The 22,340-nt window shown below is 44.6% G+C and overlaps 1 protein-coding gene across 1 annotated transcript; it reads right to left on the bottom strand.

Moving 5' to 3' along the window:
- Positions 1-15,890: 15,890 nt before the first annotated feature.
- LOC134020584 (transcription factor Maf-like) lies at positions 15,891-21,750 on the bottom strand. The gene is made up of 2 exons (XM_062460742.1): positions 20,365-21,750; positions 15,891-15,938 (listed from the first exon to the last, which is right to left on the bottom strand). Exons 1-2 carry the CDS (start codon positions 21,330-21,332, stop codon positions 15,911-15,913), a joined length of 996 nt encoding a protein of 331 aa, XP_062316726.1. The 5' UTR covers positions 21,333-21,750; the 3' UTR covers positions 15,891-15,910.
- Positions 21,751-22,340: the final 590 nt, after the last annotated feature.

Here is a 22,340-nt window from a genome sequence, read left to right as displayed (position 1 = left end):
CACACTTACATTATTGTCATGTTGTTAAACAAGTTCATACTAAATCAAAAACATGTCTACTAAAGTTTTGATTATTGTATTGTATCGCATGTTCAATAAATGTTATAATGTAATGTGATTTGTGGTCGTATAGACAACACATCATCACATGATCATCACATGGACCGTAATAACGGTGCATGTGTGGTCATGTCCCACAGCCCGCTGTACTGGGCTGGACCAGGACAGGGCACCTGTGTGGTCATGTCCCACAGCCCGCTGTACTGGGCTGGACCAGGACAGGGCACCTGTGTGGTCATGTCCCACAGCCCGCTGTACTGGGCTGGACCAGGACAGGGCACCTGTGTGGTCATGTCCCACAGCCCGCTGTACTGGGCTGGACCAGGACAGGGCACCTGTGTGGTCATGTCCCACAGCCCGCTGTACTGGGGCTGGACCAGGACAGGGCACCTGTGTGGTCATGTCCCACAGCCCGCTGTACTGGGCTGGACAAGGACAGGGCACCTGTGTGGTCATGTCCCACAGCCCGCTGTACTGGGCTGGACCAGGACAGGGCACCTGTGTGGTCATGTCCCACAGCCCGCTGTACTGGGGCTGGACCAGGACAGGGCACCTGTGTGGTCATGTCCCACAGCCCGCTGTACTGGGCTGGACCAGGACAGGGCACCTGTGTGGTCATGTCCCACAGCCCGCTGTACTGGGGCTGGACCAGGACAGGGCACCTGTGTGGTCATGTCCCACAGCCCGCTGTACTGGGCTGGACCAGGACAGGGCACCTGTGTGGTCATGTCCCACAGCCCGCTGTACTGGGCTGGACCAGGACAGGGCACCTGTGTGGTCATGTCCCACAGCAGCACAGCATGACCTTGTAAACCTTGAGTTATTTTATGAATCCCTTTGTGGGAGAACATAGAGAGGATGTGGGGTGGGAGGGAAAGAATGTCAGGTCTGACACAGCTTTCAAGCATGAAGAAAAACGAGCACTTGAACTGAAGTACAATTATTAGCCCTCTGCTACCAGGAAGTGTTAGCTAAGTGGGGTGAGGGTAGGACAGGAAAAAGGGTGGGAGGGTTTAGGGAGGGATTCAAAAAACTTAAATGAAAACATAGTGAATGACCAAATACTAGAAGAGAAACATGGCTGTAACTGTGCCCTGAGAGAGGGAGGGAGTGGAGGACACGTGTGGAGAGAGAGGAGGCGTGCACTAGAGCAAACGAGAGCGAGAAGTAAAATGAAATAAGAGGATTTGTCAGTACAGCAGTCCAGTGGTTGGTGACAGGAATAAAGGCTGATAATCTTGGAGAACGCCTGACTGCTCACACACTCTCTAACGCTCCACTTTACCACCAAGCCACGGGGACACACACACATCCACACACACACACACACACACACACACCTACCGTAGTTTCCCTTTGACCTGTGCTTGTCACACTAGTGAATAGGTTCAGCTGCTTGTGAGTGTCTATATGTGTATGAGTGTATGTGAGTGTGTGTGTGTGTGCTATTGTGTTTCATTCTTGCTCTGCTTTTCCAGCTCAATTCCAATTTTCTAGTGTTATTTTCCCCATTTTAGGTGTCATTGTTAACCTTGCTGCACATATCTCTTCATCCTCTCTCTCTCTCTCTCTCTCTCTCTCTCTCTCTCTCTCTCTCTCTCTCTCTCTCTCTCTCTCTCTCTCTCTCTCTCTCTCTCTCTCTCGGTTTCTCTCTCTCTGTCTCTCTCTCTCATTAGCCACCTCCTGTATTGCACCTAATACAGCACCTCTCCACCACTAACCCTAACCACTACCTAATCAATACTGCACCTCTCCACCACCAACCCTAACGCTAATTAACCTGATCAATAGCTCTGTGAGCTGCTCTCTACACACACTGGTCATGACAGAGCATTGGGGATGAACTGTGTTAAGTGCTGTTGAGGGGAAAGGGTATGAGCTGGGTGAAAGTGTGTGTGTGTCTCCCTCTGTGTGTCGGCGTGTGTGTGTGCCTGTGTGTGTGCAGGCTCTAAGGACAGCATGTGTCATCTTGTGTGACCAGGTGTGTCGGGCGGAGGCAGGAGTGAGTATTGAGCCAGGTTAAATGACGCAGAACCCCACGCACCGCTTACTTAGCCTTCGTCTCCTCTGGAGCTCAGGGCAGGGCCTGCATATATGTCTGTGCCTGTGTGTGTGTGTGTGTGTGTGTGTGTGTGTGTGTGTGTGTGTGTGTGTGTGTGTGTGTGTGTGTGAGTGAGGGTGTGTGTCTGTGCCTGTGTGAGGGTGTGTGTGTGTGTGAGGGTGTGTGTGAGGGTGTGTGTCTGTGTGTCTGTGTGTGTGTGAGGGTGTGTGTCTGTGCCTGTGTGAGGGTGTGTGTGTGTGAGGGTGTGTGCGTGTGAGGGTGTGTGTCTGTGTGTGTGTGAGGGTGTGATATCAGACATGATGTCACACCCTCACATATATCAGATATGTAAGTATCATAGTTGCACATGTATGTGTGTGCGGCTTGTGTAGCTGGGTATGTTTTATGTTTAAGAAATGTTATTTTACAGAGTGATGCTGAAAAGCACTTGTTATGTCTCAAAGAAATACCTATTATGCAAATATCTGTATGAAATTATTGTATTATTTTATTTTGGGTAGAATATTATATGAAGTGGAATATTAGCCTTGTCTTACAGCCTGCTAACAGTAACATAGTAACAGAGAAAAGGAGTGAGCAGTTCTATGTTTGATTAGAGCCATCTGGAGACATCAGGACTATCCCATTTGATTATGAAACCACAACACTCCACACACACACTGCTGCTCTCTCTCTCTCTCACTCCAGCCATCCTCTTCTCTTCGTTTACCCTCACACACACTGCTGCTCTCTCCCCTTCACTATCTTTTTCTCTCTTTGTGTGTGTGTGTGTGTCTGTTTGTCTCTGTGTCTATGTGAGTGTAATGAATGAATGCTAGTGGAGTCACATCTTAAAACACACACACCTCGGAGATTAATTACAAGTGCTATGAATCACGACACATTTAATTGACTCATCCCCAGTAATGTGTTTTGTGTGAGTTTGTGAATGTGTGTGCGTGTGTCTGTGTGTGTGTCTGTGTGTGTGTGTGTGAGAGAGAGAGAGAGAGAGAGAGAGAGAGAGAGAGAGAGAGAGAGAGAGAGAGAGAGAGAGAGAGAGAGAGAGAGAGAGAGAGAGAGAGAGAGAGAGAGAGAGAGAGAGAGAGAGAGAGAGAGAGAGAGAGAGAGAGAGAGAGAGAGAGAGAGAGAGAGAACCCACTGTCTGTGTGTGTCAAACAGGCAGGCTTTTTGTCTCCTACCCTCTCCTCTAATTGCTTTCCTCTCTATTAAAATGCGTTCTGCTGTGGCATCCCTCAGTCACCTGCTGCAATGGAGGAGGACACCAGGCTAAGGGGAACATGCCAGTGTTTATAGGCACCTACAGTAGAATAACAGATCTCTCCATCATCCCCTGACTTTCCCTGACATTTAAAAAGCCATTAACACAGGTTTCAAACACACACACACACACACATGCTACTCACTTAGGCTATTATTACAAGTACAGAGAGAGATGGTAGGTAGTGTGTGGGTGTGTGTGTCCAGACTGACAACCATAAGCTCCAATCACACAGACAGCAGGGTGAATCATTCCTTAATAAGGCTCTATCATCCTGCAGAGCTGTACAGAGCAGAGACACACACAGGGGCGGGTGTCCATTATGCTGCTTTTAAGAAGGGAGACACCGCATTGATTTCCATTTCTCCTCATTGACATTTCTCCTCTGCCCAGTACAGGATTGACTACAGGTAGATAGTTATTGCAAAGTGGACCCACTCCTAACTATGGGTGAGTTTTCACTGCTAGGCTGTGTGTTCACACAGGAGGATGAGGAGGGACAGATGGAAAAAGGAGGGTTGGGGGCGGGGGGGAGATGGAGAGGGGGAGATGGAGGGTAGAGGAGTAAGGAGGATAGTTGGAGAGAAAGGAGGAGGATGGAATCATATAGGACAATATAGGATGAATTGGCGGCAAATCATTCTAGAAAAATAAAGTAATCTGTTTCAGATTAAATCCCATGGGCCAGATAGGGCACCCTGGCCTGGTTCAGACACACAGCCCTGTCTGGTGAGCCCTAATCTCTTTTTCTGTTGTTTATGCAGTAACAATAAAGAGAAATACATATTTTCTTGTTCCAAACATAATCTGCTAAACGTGGAAGCCAGAGAGAGACAGCAGCAGCTTGTGTTGTTGTCCCTCAGAGCCTCAGTGGTGGAACATCCTTGTTCCATGATATATTGTGAACTCCTTTATTGCATGTTCTCTGCATTGTGGCCTCTCTCCATCTCCCTCTCTCCTCTCCCTCTCTCCATCTCTCCATCTCCCTCTCCCCTCCTCCATTGCTCTTTTCCCCCTATTTCCATCAATCTCCCCCCGTCTCTATTTCTCTCTCCATCTCTCTCTCTCCCTCTGCGGTAGTGTAGGTACGACTGGACACAGTAGCACAATGGTACTGTGAAATGACGTGTGTGTGTGTGATTGGACAGTGCCAGAGACGAGGTGTGTATAAACAGCTCACTTGAGAGTGCTGTCTTAACATCAGAGTAGATCTCTGTTGGGCGAGGAGGCAGGGTTTCTAAGGGGTATGCATTTGCATTGCAGCGTGTTTGTGCCCATATTAGGGTGTCACTAATCCGTCTGACCTTCTGCCTCATTTGCATGCGCCAGCCCACCTGACAAAGAGGCATGACCTTTATTGGCTAATGAAGAAGCACAACAAAACTAAACCTGACAGGACAAGAACAGACACTCATACACACACACATACAAACACACATGCACACACACATACAAACACACATGCACACACACATACAAACACACATACACACACACATACAAACACACATACAAACACACATGCACACGCAAGGCTTGAGCTCTGCCAGGGCATCTGGGGAGGGGGGGGGTTGGGACAGCTGACAGGGCCAGACTGGGACTTGACCTGAGAAGTGTGTGTATGGGGGGGGTTTCTAATGTGGCAGAGAAATCTCACACACACAAACACGCATACACACACACACACACACACAAGCAGCAGACACAGCCCAGCTTCTCCACTTCTTTGACAGAAAAAAGCTCAAAATCCTGTAGGAAAGGATGACAGGAGTGATAGATGATATGACCCTATTACCACTGTCAGTCTGATGGGTCAGAAACAGTAAAGAACCCGATCAGAACTGTCCAGGGAGGGTTAGAACCAATTCAGAACTGTCCAGGCAGGGTTAGAACCGAGTCAGAACTGTCCAGGGAGGGTTAGAACAAGTCAGAACTGTCCAGGGAGGGTTAGAACAAGTCAGAACTGTCCAGGCAGGGTTAGAACAAGTCAGAACTGTCCAGGGAGGGTTAGAACAAGTCAGAACTGTCCAGGGAGGGTTAGAACCAAGTCAGAACTGTCCAGGGAGGGTTAGAACAAGTCAGAACTGTCCAGGGAGGGTTAGAACAAGTCAGAACTGTCCAGGGAGGGTTAGAACAAGTCAGAACTGTCCAGGCAGGGTTAGAACAAGTCAGAACTGCCCGGAGGGAGAACACTGCTGTCGGCCTGGTTAGCCAGATTAAGACAGAACAACCCGTCCACAGTAAAAGCTTGTGCGTTTGTCCTCTTATATCTAAGGGAACTTCCCAGGGTGAAAGGACTGCTGATGTCACTCATGTACAGAAAGTCAAACTCTGATTAAATGTGAGTGGGAGTCAGGTGGCTGAGCGGTTAGGGAAGCGGGCTCGTAATCAGAAGGTTGCTGGTTCGATCCCCGGCTCTGCCAAATGATGTTGTGTCCTTGGGCAAGGCACTTCACCCTACTTGCCTCGGGGGGAATGTCCCTGTACTTACTGTAAGTCGCTCTGGATAAGAGCGTCTGCTAAATGACTAAATGTAAATGTCTCAGACAAGGTCATCGGGTCTGGAAGATGGAGGGAAGATGGAGGAGGGGAAAGCAAGGACAGAGACAAAGGATCGCAGAAGAAGGAGAGATATCACAGAGACGGGATAATAAGAGAAGGGATGAACAAACGACTGAAAGAGCGACAGAGTGGTGAGGAGGCGAGCGCTCTCAGAGGTTAGGGTCTGGAGCCTCTAAAAGAACCTCTGGACTAAAGACACGGAACTCTGCCAAACTGGAGGAACTGTTCTCCAGAAGCTGAATAAAAGAGCGCCTCTATCAGCTGGAACAGCGCGCGCACACACGCACGTTCAGACACACACATCCAGCTGTTTCAATCTGTATTAGAATAGTGTGTGTGCTCATTGTCCCCCTGTGGAGTGGTGTGTAGCTGCATGGTGGTGTGTTAGGGCTTGATTGTTCCTGGTTTACATAAGGGTGTTAAACTATACCACAGTCCTATCTATCTTACCAAGCCAGATATGTTTGTATTGTTGCTCCTTTATGCGTTTGTTATTTCCAAAGAGGATTGGGACTGTGTTGTGAAGGACAGTATAGATTGAGACTGTTGTGAAGGACAGAATAGATTGAGACTGTGTTGTGAAAGACAAAATAGATTGAGACTGTGTTGTTCCTACCCTGCTTCTCTCTTGTTCTTACTCCAGTAAAGACTCCTACATTCTGAACTTATCAAGCAACACTGAGTGTAATGATCACAGTAGAGGCTTCCTATCTTTCACAATGTAGGCAAGGCAAGATCTCCAAGGCAAACCAAATCCACATCTCGAGCATTGTTGTGTAGCTGGGTATTCATCAGAGATGGGAAGTATTTAAGTCGATTTTTCTGGTTTCAGTACTTACTTCACTATTTATTTTTCTGACAACTTTTTACTTTAACTCCTAAATTGTTGTACACAAACCTCTGTACTTTTTACAATTTCAAACCAGGCTTGTGACTTTAGTTTTAAAGGTTCCAAGGCATAAAAATGTCACTTTATGACTTTTTTTAACATCAATGAGTTCCCCCAGTGGCTAGAAATTGCGATAGGTATAAACCAAGCCCTGGGTATCCGCCTTTGAGAAAATGAAAGCTCAGATGGGCCGATCTGGAATCTTCCCCTTATGTCGTCATAAGGGGAGAGGTTACCTCCCCTTTCTCTGCTTTGCCCGACCAGAGAATTTGTAGCCTGGCTCTGCTCTCCTACGTACTTCCGCTCAATTTTGATTTTGCTTCTGTACTGCATCTGGGCTTGAGGTATGTAAGTCAGATGTCTCCGGTTAAATTTCTACCTGTCCAATCAGCGAACAGAGGGAGTGGCTGAGAATGATGACTTGATGTTGTGCCTGTGTGTTGTAGTTCCGTAATGGCGGCGGAGAAAGATGCGAGCGAAGCCATTCGGTCCGTTGTGGCAGCGCTGCCGAATATCCAGAAGTTAAAGCCGGATCAAGAACAATCTTTGATTCCTATGGGGTTTGTTTGATTTTCCAGCTAGCTCCGTTAGTCTGAAGGAGTTGGCTAAGGCGAACGATAGCGATTGGTTATGGCAGATCCAGAGTGGCTCTGGACAGATCCAATCATCTTAAACTTCAACAGAGTACCCGCCTTCAAGGAATTTAACGCTTGTCAATGGAGCAAGCCCAGACTCTGTACAAATGAAATGTAGCCTACGACAGTCTGGTTAGGGCCACCAGGCTAGAGAATTTGTCCCACCCATGAGAAAATTAGCTACGATATTGTTTTTTCCTCAAGAGTGTTTGGATGTACAAATGAACACCAAAGTATTTTTTTAGTTCCTTCATCCGAGCCTCTGAAGAACCAGTGTGTTAATTTTATTTTCTCTGGAAATGCACCGACACAACTTCCCAGTTTTGTATGTCTGCGCCAAACATTTCACGGACGACTGTTTCCTCAACTTGGGCCAATACAGAGCTGTCCTTGCTGAACGTCTGAAACTAAAGTCTTGATCAGAACCAACTCTCCTTTGCCCAGCTACAAACCTCGGACAAGTAAGTTAACTAACGCTATATCATTTTGTTGCTTTACTGTATATGGTTACCTAGCTGGTTACCCTTAGAATGTGGCTTTAACGTTAGCTCTTCAGCTAACAGCCCAGTTACTGTCGCTAAGGTAGATAGCATAAAGTATATGACTGAGTGTGCACCTCTGCAAAACAGGGTGATCAGATGAGAATGGGCATATTCGAGGCATCTTACAGCAACGGGGCTACGAGACATTGCAATACATCCACTGTAAACATTAGCGCATGGTACCGGGTCGCAAGCTGGCCTTGACCACCCTGCCCCACCTCTCTCCTCCTCATTAGCATTTAAAGCTACAGACACAGAAATGGCACGTCCTAAGGAAAGCTCGTTGTGGGACTGCTAGTAGTGGCTGTAATTCTGCACCAAGGCTGAATTTCGGGGAAGAGACTTCAGATACAGAATTAGGGGACCACTAAGGCCTATATAAAAGCATCCAAAATGTTCATGCCATGGGACCGTTACTGTATTAATATGATGTGAGGTCCAGTTACCTGCTTGACACTAAAACAGGTAGTAGTAATGGCTACTTTTTACTTAAGTATATGTCAGTCTTTTTAAACATGTATCTGTACTTCTACTTGAGTGATGGATGTGTGCACTTTTGCCCTCTCTGCTATAGGTGGGTCATAGGTGTGGGTGTGTGTGTGTGGTCATAGGTGTGTGTGTGTGGTCATAGGTGTGTGTGTGTGGTCATGTCATAGGTGTGGGTGTGTGGTCATAGGTGTGTGTGTGTGTGGTCATAGGTGTGGGTGTGTGTGTGTGGTCATAGGTGTGTGTGTGGTCATAGGTGTGTGTGTGTGGTCATAGGTGTGGGTGTGTGTGGTCATAGGTGTGTGTGTGTGGTCATAGGTGTGGGTGTGTGTGTGGTCATGGGTCTCTGTGCGTATGACTAATGGAAGTAGTATTAAAAGCTGGCCAAATCTTTATTAGTCTATACTCCTTCAGTAACCAATCAGCAAGCTAGCTCAATACCCAATCACATGGCTAATAGCATTCAGGCTACAGTCCTCTTGTTCTCTGTAACCAATTAGAACTTGGTTTAACTGTTGGTAACATTTGGGGACAATTAAAGACAGGCTAGGATGGGTTAGCTAAGATTAGAACAGGTGAGTTAGGGTTAGTTCAGTGTATGGTGGTTAGGGTTAGGGTTAGTTCAGTGTATGGTGGTTAGGGTTAGGGTTAGTTCAGTGTATGGTGGTTAGGGTTAGGGTTAGTTCAGTGTATGGTGGTTAGGGTTAGGGTTAGTTCAGTGTATGGTGGTTAGGGTTAGGGTTAGGGTTAGTTCAGTGTATGGTGGTTAGGGTTAGGGTTAGTTCAGTGTATGGTGGTTAGGGTTAGGGTTAGTTAAGTGTATGGTGGATTCCTGGTCCAAGTGTGTGTTGTGTCCAGATGAAGAGATGTGGTGAAGGTGTATTGATGCAGAGAAAATCCATCAGATGACTGTTAAAAAGTATATGCATATTGCGTTGTCAGGATGCTGTATATGTCAACCAAACCTTCTCCCTTCGGTTTAATTATAGGAGACGATCGACGTTCTATTAGACACCCCAATCCCCCCCCCCCCCCATATCCAGAATAACACATCTGGGTTGAACATTCTGTCTCTACCAGATGTGCTGTCTGTGTGAGTGTGTGTGTGTGTGTGTGTGCGTGTGTGTGTGTGCCATGGGAAGACAACATATTGCCTTTGCTCTTTCTCCAACATAAACATAGATTTATTATCCCTCCTGGCTCTTCTCTTACAGCAGAGAGAATTATGGGAGTTGAAAGAGATGGACCCCTTCAGTGACACACACACACACACTCAGTCACCCTAATGCACCATGTTTGGTCAGATCCACTTCCTTTGTGGCAGTCTCATTAGGAGCTCCATGACTCAGAATTACCACGCAGCTCATCTGCATGATACCTGAACAGCTCCAATTAGTCCTGCATCCAATTAGCATCATTAAACAAACACACACACAGCGGCTGTTGATATCATTGTTGTTGTTTTAAAATGGTAATTAATTAGTTTCAATAGTCTAGACAAATGTAGAGAAACACACACAGACTAATTAAATGTACATGATTTAATAAGCATCACAACTATTATTTAAATATCTCTTTATACCTTGTAATAATTATTAATATTAAACAGAACTTCTTGTTAGACTGTAGTTGAGGAATTGAGATGTTATTATGTTATCACCATATTAAATTAGCGAGCTACTGTAAACAATATGTAATTGTTGCCCTGTAATCTTTTGTGTTTCTTTCATTACCTGGTAGTTGAGATGTAGCTAATAAATACAGACCGTTTCTTGACTCTGACCTCATAAATACCTAAAAAAGATCTCTGCACTTCTGATCCTTGATCTTCTGCTTTACTTTTTATGTGCACTATTTGTACGTTACATTGGATAAAAGCGTCTGTTAAATATATCTAATGTCATGTAAATGTAATCTAACTTGATAAATGTGCTACAATTAAATTCCATGGTACTATAGTGGGAGTGTAGAAACAGTACAGTTAAACAGAGAGAACGTAGTGATAAAATGTTCCTGTAAATGAGACATGAGCCATGTAGAGCGTCAGACGTGGCTCCTGCTCAGGTTGGGCTGGTCGCAGGCTGCTGTCACACTGTTCATCCATTAAAAATACCCACATGAGCAGAGGGACCTTATTTCTTTATATACACACACATGCAAGCACACAAACACACACATGCAAGCACACACACAAACACACACATGCACACAAACACCCTGCACAGTATTGGCCCCCCACACACACACACACTCAGACAGTATATACCCACTTACTAACACAAGGGCCAATTAGAAGGTCCTAGTTTTTGATTCAGGCACGTATCTAGGGGCCTATATTCTGCCTGCGGGGCTGCGAGGGGTCCTGGGGTAGCAGGAGAATGATAGTTCCTATACATCTGTCTGACACACTAGAGATTGTGGGAAAACAAATCTGATCTCAAAATATCATTTAGATTTGGCCCTGCTTTACTGGTTAGTTGCATGTATGTATGTGTGGATTTCTGTTCATATCTGGCTGCACACACTACAGAATAAGTGTGGATAAGTGTGTGTTGTGTCCTGAAATATAGTTATGTATGGAAGTTCTCCGGGAGAGATTTAGCTACACTACTCTTCTTTCCCTGCTCTCATCCATATGTGGCCCACTGCAGAGTGGCGCCACACACACATACACACACACGCGCACACACACACACACCTACACACACACACACACACACCTACACACACACACACACAAACACACATCCTAAGCCTTCCTAAGACAAGCAAAGCTCCCCCTGCTTCAGGCTCTCTTCACCACAGGGAACAGAAGAAAGGGAAGAGAGGAGCGAGAGAGATGAGGGAACAGAACAAGTGGACACCTGTCCCCTGTCAGTGCCCCCTTTCCCTCCCTCCCTCCCTCCCTCCCTCCCTCCCTCCCTCCCTCCCTCCCTCCCTCCTGGCCTGCCTGCCTGTCTGCCTGTCTGTCTCTGTCTCTGGCAGGTTAATTCTATATATCAATGTAATGACTGGGCTGTGTTTACTTTATATGCATTTCTAATATTAAAGGATATAACTTTTACATTAAGGTGTACCCAGTATGCTTCTCCGGCGTTTATGTCTTATGCGTGCACGTGCACGTGTGCACATGCACGCGTGCACATGTACGTGTGTATTTGTGGTAATGAATGTGTACATGCCTGTGTGAGTAGGTGTGTGTGTGGGTGTGTGTGTGTCTGTGTGGGGTGGACAGGAAGGAAAGCGTTATAGTAATAGAGCTGTCTGGGATCTGCTCTGTCTGTTTTAAATGAGGTCTGGAGAAACGAGAGAGAGATAGAGAGAGGGAGGCAGGGAGGGGGGGGGGGGAGGGGGGGGAGAAAGATATGTGGATGGGGAGGGTTTATGACCTTGTAGAGAGGCAGGAGAAGCATTGTTTTATCTGGACACACAGCACCTTGTTCAGATGTTTCTGTCTGGTTGAACACCTGAGCAGACTTAAAAAGTTACATTTTTAAAATAACTTTTAACCAGTTTATGTTTTATCGTTGTTTTAATGGAACTTCTCAAACATTATATAAAGTGGAAACATATTTCAAAAACACCCTAAAGTGTTGCGCAACAAAACACCCAAATATACCTAATAAAAAATGTCTTTATGAAATGTTTAAACATCTCTCAGATATGTTCCAGAAAATGTTTTTTAGTCAAACAAAAATTGTTTGATCAAAACAAGGCAAATGTTCAAATGTTTGGAATTAAATGCATCCACTTCCCACATACATGGTGACGTGTTATTAATGTTTCAATAACACGACCAGAGACATAGCCCCCCCCCCCCCCCCACACACACACACCTCTACCACCCTTACCCCCCTGTTACCCCTCCCCTCTGCCCACTTAGTATTTATTTTCATTTATCAAAGCTTCTCCCCTGTGAGAAACAAAATGTGCAGTGTCTGCAATATGGTGTGTGTGTGTGCGTGTGTTTATGTGTGTTTGTCAGGGGTGTTCAGCGTCGCTGGAGGTTGTTATGGAGGGAGACTGGGACACGACAGGAGATTCCTCTGATTGGAAAGAAAAGCAGCATCTTATCTATTTAAATAAAGCCCAGTGAGACTGGGAGATGCACAAACCCTCACACTCAAACACACACACACACACACACACAAAAAACCCTCACACTCAAACATAAAGCCAACGCACACACTCACACACACACACAACACTCACACACACAACACTCACACACACAACACACACACACACAACACACACACACACTCACACACACACACATGCAAACAGAAATGCAGAGTTGCAACTCTAGTCATGTCAACAAAAAATAAAGAAAATTCACAAAGGGATTTGTAGTAATTAAATTGCAATGATCGCCCTATTTTAGATTTCACTTTGAAGATGAAAAAAAGGATGTTTAAAAAGAGACATGCTGAAAAACAGCACTAATAGAACATAAAAGAAAATGTAATTATTTCATATGCAGAGTTGAAAAGGCCCCTACAGATGAGACAACTATTAATCACAGGATTTTGCTGATAAGCAACATAGTTCTTTTGAATTATTTTATATGTGTGTGTTTGAATAACAGAGGAAGAGAGAGGTATATATTTGTATTACTTCATAGAGGTGGATTCTAGATGCTATAATTTTAACAACTAAATTAATTGACCTAAGATAAGCCTGTAAAACACTTTGAAGCTAATTAAACAACAGCAATTGTACTTAAGCATGTTTCAACAGCTTTAACTGATGATCCAGCTGACCAGTCACACAGACCCAGCTGACCAGTCACACAGACCCAGCTGACCAGCTACAAAGACCCAGACCCAGCTGACCAGTCACACAGACCCAGCTGACCAGTCACACAGACCCAGCTGACCAAGGACAGACAGCAGCAGCGGCATTTTGCGGATATGTTTCAGTATTGGTGATGAGACAAAAAGCATTAGATAGCGGCTGTGGCATTGTGTCCAGACAGGCATTGTAGTGCTGCTTTACAGCCCTCTGGAGGCCAGGAGGGTGGAAGCCATCCATCAGACAGAGACAGAGAGAGAGAGAGAGAGAGAGAGAGGGAGACAGAGAGACAGAGAGAGAGAGAGGGAGAGGGAGAGGGGTAGAGGTAGAGAGAGAGAGAGAGAGAGAGAGAGAGAGAGAGAGAGAGAGAGAGAGAGAGAGAGAGAGAGAGGGAGGGAGAGAGAGGGAAGAGAGGGACTGGTCAGTGCCTGGGTTTATGCCTAAAACAATTACACACTTAAAGTTATTATCTGTAAAAATACTACTTTTATTACAAATACTTAGATAATATAAATAATCTAAATAACTATAATAAATAAATACATTATAATAGTCATTATAATAAACAGCATTATTTCTTTATTTGATTATTGATGTTCAATTTTTTTTTTTTTGATTGTTGCTAATAAGTATAATACTAATAATGTTTAGAAGAAGATTTTTAATACTTAATTGTCATTAGTACAATTTCTATAGCATTGCTTGAGCATTAGAGTAAAGATGGGAACAAACCAGTTGTGTGATCATGTGTACAGCAGCATTCAGGCTGATGCAGGTATGGAGGGGCTTAATGAGATTTACATTTACATTTAGTCATTTAGCAGACGCTCTTATCCAGAGCGACTTACAGTAAGTACAGGGACATTCCCCCGAGGCAAGTAGGGTGAAGTGCCTTGCCCAAGGACACAACGTCAGTTGGCATGACCGGGAATCGAACTGGCAACCTTCGGATTACTAGCCCGATTCCCTCACCGCTCAGCCAACAGACTCCCTAGATACAGAGAGTAAAGCTACCAGGCCCGCTGCCTGGAGGATGAGAGTATGGGAGAGGGAGAGAGAGGGAGAGAGAGGGAGGGAGGGAGAGAGAGAGAGGGAGAGAGGGAGAGAGAGGGAGAGAGAGGGAGGGAGAGGAGGCCTGTGTGTGTGTGCGTGTGCGTGTGCGTGTGCGTGTGTGTGTGAGAGTAGTGGATGGATCTGCCTTGGGGCACATCTGAGGCAGCATACAGTAAAAGCTTTGATTTAAAAGAAGCCAAATATATTATGATATATTAAAACAAAATTGATATATTAAAACAAAATTGGGAAATGTGTAGACATGGTGTTTGTATTTAACCTTCCTAAATAATAACCAAGCTTCACTTGTCTTCTACACAAGCACACATGCACACATACACATACGCAAGTACACACACCCCCCCACCTTCCCCTACACCCACCCCTGCATGTGACCTCAGAACGCCTGACAAGAAGAAAGTGCTGAAGCATGCAGGTGTTCTAACGCGCACACACACACACACACACACACACACGCGTGTACTTGTGTCAGAGAGAGTTGTATTACAGCAGTGATGAGTTGCCTGGCTGGGAGGTTGATACCTCAGCATTGACCAGCCTTTAAATAAGCTTTGCTGCCTCTCTGTTGCTGAGACACAAGGTGACTGTCTGCCTCTGGTTACCCTGCAGGCCAGCAGGTCTGGAGTCAGAGTTGAAGTCATAACCTGTCTGCCTGCCTCCCTGCCTCCCTGCCTATGTCTCCATCTGTCAGTCTGTCTGTCTGTCATAGGGAGCAGCTGAGTGTTAAGGGAAGCATGTTTCAGAGACGAAAGGAGACAGGGTCACAAGGTCAAAGGTTGAGAGGTCAGAGGTTGCGGTCCTATCCCATGAGCACTAGGGATGTCACATGTCAGTTGTCTGTCAGCCTGCCTCTGGCTGTGCCCTCTCTGTGCCCTGGAGAAGATCTCTGTCCAGAACATTCCCTCATCTCTCCATCCAATCGCAGAAACACAGAGAGGATAGCGAGCAGAGCAGTAAGAAAAAAATTCTGATAAAGGAAATTAAATCAACCCAATCAAACATTTCAGAATGAAATACATTGGAGGTAAGAAGTGGGCAGAAACCCTTGGGTGGGATGAGGACGCAGTACTCTGAGCCCGGTGTGACAGAGCGTTTTGACTGAGTAAGCGAGGCAGCCTCATGAGACATGAGAGCCTCGTGCTGCCACTAAGCTGGGCCAGTTAGAGCCAGCAGTCGCTCTGCAGGCTGAGAGCGAGCTGTCGTTCCCCTAAGCTGCCGTCCAACGCGATGTCACGTGTGACAGGGACGCCATTGTGTCCCAAGTGGGACTGCATGAGGTGGACATCCTGTCATACTCTTATTCAACCTACTAGCCTGTTTGACATAAAACTACAGTAGTTTGTAAGAGAGTGCAGACGAGATGTGGAAGTTGTAGAAGAAAGTAACATGTGACTGCAAGTAGAATGGAAGCTTCCACAATGCAGAGCAGGAAATATATGTTCCACAAACTGTGCAGTTCTGATTATCAATGAAATACCAATATATATAAAATGTTACATGTTTGTAAAATAACTAAATATTGTATTACCTCAGACTCCAGGGGAAGGGTCACAGGTGGAGGAACTTTCTTGACGTCCTGAAAAGAACAGAATTAAAGTGTGAGGAAATTCGTTTTTTCTAATGTTTAGATTTAAAATATAGTTTCTCCCCAATATTTTCTATGAATGCCTGTATAAGGAGCCAAGAGAGCATGTAGCCCAGCTGCCTGAGTACACAACACATGCATCTTTCTACAGACTAAAATGCAAGACAGGTTTTAATTTGTTGTAAAACAGTAACATTGTGAGCTATCTCCTCCCCTCCGCATCGAGCTAGCAGAGTGTCTCTGGAAACAAACAGACAGACACCACACTCCCATTACTACTGGGGAAGGGGAAAGTATGAGGGTTTAACATAAATGATACATACTGTAATTCAAGGAGAGAAAGAGAGCGCAAGAGAGATGGAGAGAAAGAGAATGAGAGAGAATCAACAATAAAGACTGTATATATAGAAAGAGAGAGATTAAGCGAAAAAGTGAGGGAGACAGAAAGACAGCGAGAAAGAGAACTGCAGGTCTGAACGAGAGACATTAATGTGCTTGATTTAAATCACTTTAAATGTAAATGTTTATCGCAAAGAAAGGTGTAGTGGGGTTAGGGGGTGATGCGTGAGGGGGGGGGGGCAGCCATGGGAGGAAGGGGGGGGAGCATGGGGTAACAGAATTCTATCTAGATGATTTCATCAACAACAACACTGTTCTATAGAAGTTACTCCCCCGTAGAAGGTCAGATGAAAGGCATAATGGTAGATGTCATAGACACACACACAAACTGCTTGACACACACACAGCCTGTCTGATACACGCAAACAAACACACACACAACATCCCTCCCCTCCCCATCTATTTATTTGCAGGCATTAAAGTGAAGTACATAAGGATGATTCAAATGTCAATAAGGATAAACTTCTCAGTGATTTCCCATAGTTGACCTCAAAGAGAAAGTCCAATATTGTGACAGGAGACAACTGCATTATCTGTAATAACATAATCATGGGACATACAGGAAATGATCGCAGGGCACAAGTCAATAGACTAGGATAAGAAATAAAATTATAGTTCCAATAAAAATAAAAAATCCTATTATAATCTGTGTGTGCATGTGTGTATGTGAGTTAGTGACTTTTCTGGCACATACTTGCGCACACAAACACACACACACACACAGCCCCAAGCACAAATACAAATACAAATATAAAATTGCGTATACTTCAATCTTTGATATTCTCCATCCTGCCATCAACCCAGCAGCCAAATTCTTCAAACACTGACGCTGACAACTTGTATGACTGTGAAATAACATTACATGCAGTGAGTGAATGCAAGGCATTCACAGCTTATACAATGTAGCTGCAGCCGTAACAGGGCCCATGGCTAACTCTCCTCACTGTATGGATGCTTGTTCTAACAGGACAAGATTCAGACGCTCCTTCTGTTAAACCCGCTAATTAGACCTCTAGCCGTGCCTAAGAATACAAAGGTGCCATGAAAGACGTATGGGCCCTCCAGTCCTGGGTTCTAACACAAATGTAATTAAATAGCACACTATATTGACCTAATCAGATAGTAGGGCCATAAATTAACAGACACGGCCCACTAAAAGGCCCTCTGCTCTCGGCTAGGATGCATCTCTGATCGTTTATCATCTAAAAGGAGCAGGGAGCCTTTCTCTTTCTCTCTCAGTCTCTCTCTCTTTGTATATAGAGTATACAATAGTAAATTGTGTGTATATATATATATATATATATATATATATATATATATATATATATAGAGAGAGAGAGAGAACACCTCTCTCTTGTTTTAAATATACTGTGTATGTATAAGGAGAAATGGAGAAGTAGAGAGAGAAAGAGAGAGAGCATTAGAGTGATGTGTTGTAAGTTCGGGTGAGCCGAGTTAAAGTAAACAAATATAAATACTTCTCTCTCTCTCTTTCTGTTTCTTCAGTGTATAACAGAGAAAATATTTTTTTTATTAACCGTTAGTGACTATTTGCTATGCGACAACCTAAGGATGTAAAGAACCAAGAACATAAGGAATACATGTGAATACCTAAACAGGCTCTCAGGCCTTCATCAGAATAAACAACACCCTTTTCACAGTGTCCTTGAGTGAATGAAACTTCACACTCGACTCTTCATAACAAGCTGCAAGATGAAGCATCACATCAGATCACCCAGTAAATCTGCTCTACTACTCACCTAAATTCGAATGAATAGATTATCAATATTCTGTGTATGTAGGCTACAGGTTAATACAAATGAATCCCTACTGAACTTCACACACACGGGACGGTGCAACAAAGATTTTAAAATGGAAAAAATACTTTCCAGATTCGCTTCTACATCGCGTTAGTGGATATTAGTGGGTACAGCACAGAGCATTTGACTGCAAAGCAAAAGGTTGCATGTTCAATTCATCCCCATTTTCGCGACTGCTAAATTAACTCATTATTAAAATGGCTCAAGTTGGCCAACCGATGTGTCATCATGTTTAGACGCGTGCTGGAGAGAAGTGACCTGTTTGTTCCCTTTCTCTTGAAAACAATGCTACTCTATTTCTGTTTGCTGTCTCGTCTGTAAGTAAGATATTTCTATTTACAGTAGGGTATGTGTTGAACTTATTAAATAGTGTCAATATAATATCAGTCTTGGTGCACTTCATCGTTCTTGGAAAGATTACATTTAAGCAAAAGGAAATATAGCTACGCCACAATTGTGCATACCGTCCACCACATATTTCTTGTCTCAGGCATGATGGACATATCTCCACCTAATCCTGTCTAAAATAATAGTTTAAAATCAGTCTTTTAGAAAAATCACACAATGAGGTGTCAATTAAATTGATCCAGAGAACACGGGGCAGATGTTTCTGGAGGTTCATATTAAAGGGTGTTGGAGGAGACTGTAGCGGGCTAAAGACAGTTACGGTGCACAGGTTGTGGGCCATATTCTTTGCCATCTGTGCGTAAAGGTGGCGTCGCCCTTCAGTTTACCAGGCAAAACGTGTTTAAGCAATATATTTTACAGAACATTTGGATGGAAGGTCATTTTAACTATAAGTTCAACTTGAAGTTTCAATTCCCATTGCAAATTGTGTTGAAACTGCAATCAAAATCGCACAATACAATAAGCAGGAAAGGAAATACTCGAACTTTCTTGAACAAGATACTGTAAATACGGTAAATGAAGTTGCCACTCACGGTCATTCCTTGCTGAATGTTGCGATCAAAATGATAAGTAATAATTTCATTTTGATAAAAAAAAATATATATATTCAATTTCTCAGGAATACAGCAATTAGCCTAGATATTATTAGGCTATATTTAGCAGTTTAGTCAAATTGTCAAAATAAACGTAATTGTGCAAAACTGTTAGGCTACATAACTTTCAATGTCTTTTTCAATGGTTAACAATTTTCTGATAAAAAATAAAAAGCCAATCACGAAAACAGGCTTGTGCGTATTTTTCTTCCGTCTATAAATTAGATGATAAATATCAGAAAACAACAGTGCATTTCAAATATCAATTTAGTGGATTAATTTAGTATTACTTCATATTAAACAACCTGTTGCCTGTCAAATTATATTTATTAAATTCGCTTCTTGCTGTTTCCGTACACCGCAAGAATATGTGCCCTCGTGTCAGGTGTGTCTGTAGACATCGTGGACATGGACAACATTAGGCCTACACTCGGAATTCCGACATCATTCCTAAGGTCCTGTCTCCCTGGCAATTTGGATCAAGTTGAAAGGACAGCGTCATCAGCGAGCTCGTGCGGATGAGGGTCAATCACAGTCTGTCAGGACGCTGAATAAACTTTCTCACAGATGTGAAGGACAAAGCTTCTGCTAAATGAATACATAAAAATACCGTTGACACTTATTTGTCCCACGACAAAGTTGTGTTTTTAGCTACTATAAAAAATATCCTTACAGGATGCGCGGTTGGTTTATAAAAGACTACACAGTCTACTTTTACAAATAAATAAACGTTTTCAAGCATTCCTAGTATGCAATAAACATGCCAAAACAGATGATGGGAAACTGGGTTTGCCTAGTGTTCAAAGTCAGCCTAATTTCAACAGAAACAATGTTTGCAGGAACCAAATCGATGCGTTCATCACAAGTTCAAGTTCAGTAGAACTTATTTAGTAGAACTTAACCAAATAACGTTTAAAATCATAAGGGACAAACTGAATTTACTGAACACAGGCACTGAGTTACAAAAACTAAACGGGATTATAGCCTGTAGCATAGACTATCCTGGAAAACTGTTTAGGGGCAAAAATGACTGATGCCTCATTGGCAATAATATTTAACCACAATATTCCCAAAGATTAAGATCAAATATTTGTATTGAAGTTGAGTCCCATTCATGTGTTTGGTTCTAATGCATGTAGGCTGTGCATATAAAACGCTTTTTGTATTTTTTCAAAACTTTTTGACGGAGAAACTCACATGAAAAACTCTGGCGACGACGGGTTGTTGTCGCTGCTGGAACCGTTTTCTCGGAAGCCGTTGGTGATGAGCTTCTCGTATTTCTCCTTGTACGCGTCCCTCTCGCGGGCCAGCCTGGATATCTCCTGCTTGAGAAGGTCCACCTGCTGAATCAACTGGGTCTTCTCGCCCTCCAGGACGTGTCTCTGCTGGACCCGCTTGTAGCGGCACGACTGGGCATAGCCTCTGTTCTTCAGCGTCCGCCGCTTCTGTTTCAGACGGATCACTTCCTCCTTGCTGACCCCACGAAGCTGCCGATTGAGTTCCCGCACTGACATGGTGACCAGCTGCTCGTCGGAAAATCTGTCATCCAAAAGCATGTGCTGGTGGTTGACGTTGGTGCCGCTGGACTGGACGCCGGTGGAAGGATGATGTCCTCCGCTGTGATGATGATGATGGTGGTGGTGGTGGTGGGGACCTCCGTTCTGGGCTGCCGCTGCCGCAATGACCGCCGATACCACAGCGGCTGCTGATCCCATCTCCTCCCCCGCCATGGCGCCTCCTGCCCCTGCCGCGCCAGTGAACTGCTGCCCTCTAGCATAGCCATCGAAAGTCTGGAGCTGGTGACTGCTGCTGATCAGTGCCTCCACTGCATCCTCCGGGCTGAAGCCCAGAGCCTCGGGATTCAGCTGTTGTTGGTACCCGCTCATCCAGTAGAAATCTTCCAAGTGCGCCTTCTGTTCGCTCCCCGAGCCCGGACTGGGCGCCGAGAAGCTTGGAGAGGGGGGAACCGAGCTGCAAGGCGTGCTCATCGGGGTGGAAGACAAGGATCCCCCGGCGATCAGGCGGCTGCACTGGCTGATGCTGCGATCAGGCTCCACCGGCTCCTTTTTCACTTCAAACTTCATCAGATCGAAGTCATTAACATATTCCATGGCCAGGGGACTGGTGGGCAGGTCGGAGTTGCTCATTGCCAGCTCTGATGCCATCCTCGTGCTGCTGACAGTCCTCCAAGGGAGATGAGGAGCACCTGTCAAACTAAGCTGCTGAGACACGCACTGAGCCAGCTTGATTTCTTTATTTTTTTTTCTCTTCAAAACCGGAGGAAAAGTAGGGGTTAGTAATCGCGCGGCGCAGGATTGGTTTTGTAATTCGATAAGTTTTTTTCTCCCCTTCACGCAGAGTGTCTATTGCACAGACGCATTGGAGCAGCGCGTGCGTCTCTCCTCGTGTTCTCTCTCTCTCCAAGCATGCAAGTGTCTGCGCGCGACTGTGTTTCCAACATTTAACACTTCATGGCTTCTGTTAGGATTAGTGCGCGAGATTGAGGATGTTCACGGACGTTTCACAGGCAAATTGTTGCCTCATATAGAGAAATAATAAAGACCTCTACCCCGCACGGATGGAGTTTTTTTCGGGGATCAGTCAGCAGGCGAGTTTAAAAGCATTGCTTAGTTTTATAGGCGCCCTGACGTCAGGAGCTGAAATATAAAATTGTCCCGGACTCGCAGCCAATGAGCATGCTCGTGTGGGAGAGTCAATTATATTAATAATGCAGTAACCAAACTTATCATAAGTGTTCCATCCGAGTAGCAGCCGGAATGTAGCACTCAGTGCTGGACAGGAGGAATACCGTTAAAACGTTGTCCCAAAACAGCCGACTATGACAAGAGAATGGAATCTGGTAGGCTAAATATGCCTACTTATGAAGACATTTTTTTTGGAAAGGCAAGCGTTTGCTTCTCTAACACAGAAGAAAAAAAAACATACCTTATTCATTATCAGGACCAAATTGTGAATTCAATCTGACTAGGCTATTTGTAAAAATAAAATAAAATAAAAAGAATCTTGAACTTGTCGGTTGACAATTTAAAATAGTTCATGACAGTTACAATGATGAGTCTTCAAGACAAAAACGTCAGTGTGCAAGGGACCATGGAGACCATATTGATCTGGAAAGGGGCAATATCCTTGGAGCTTTATCGATAAAGAAACCC

The sequence above is a fragment of the Osmerus eperlanus genome, chromosome 5, assembly GCF_963692335.1.
Source record: "Osmerus eperlanus chromosome 5, fOsmEpe2.1, whole genome shotgun sequence".
Lineage (NCBI taxonomy): Eukaryota > Metazoa > Chordata > Actinopteri > Osmeriformes > Osmeridae > Osmerus > Osmerus eperlanus.
This window is presented reverse-complemented; position numbering and strand designations above follow the sequence as displayed.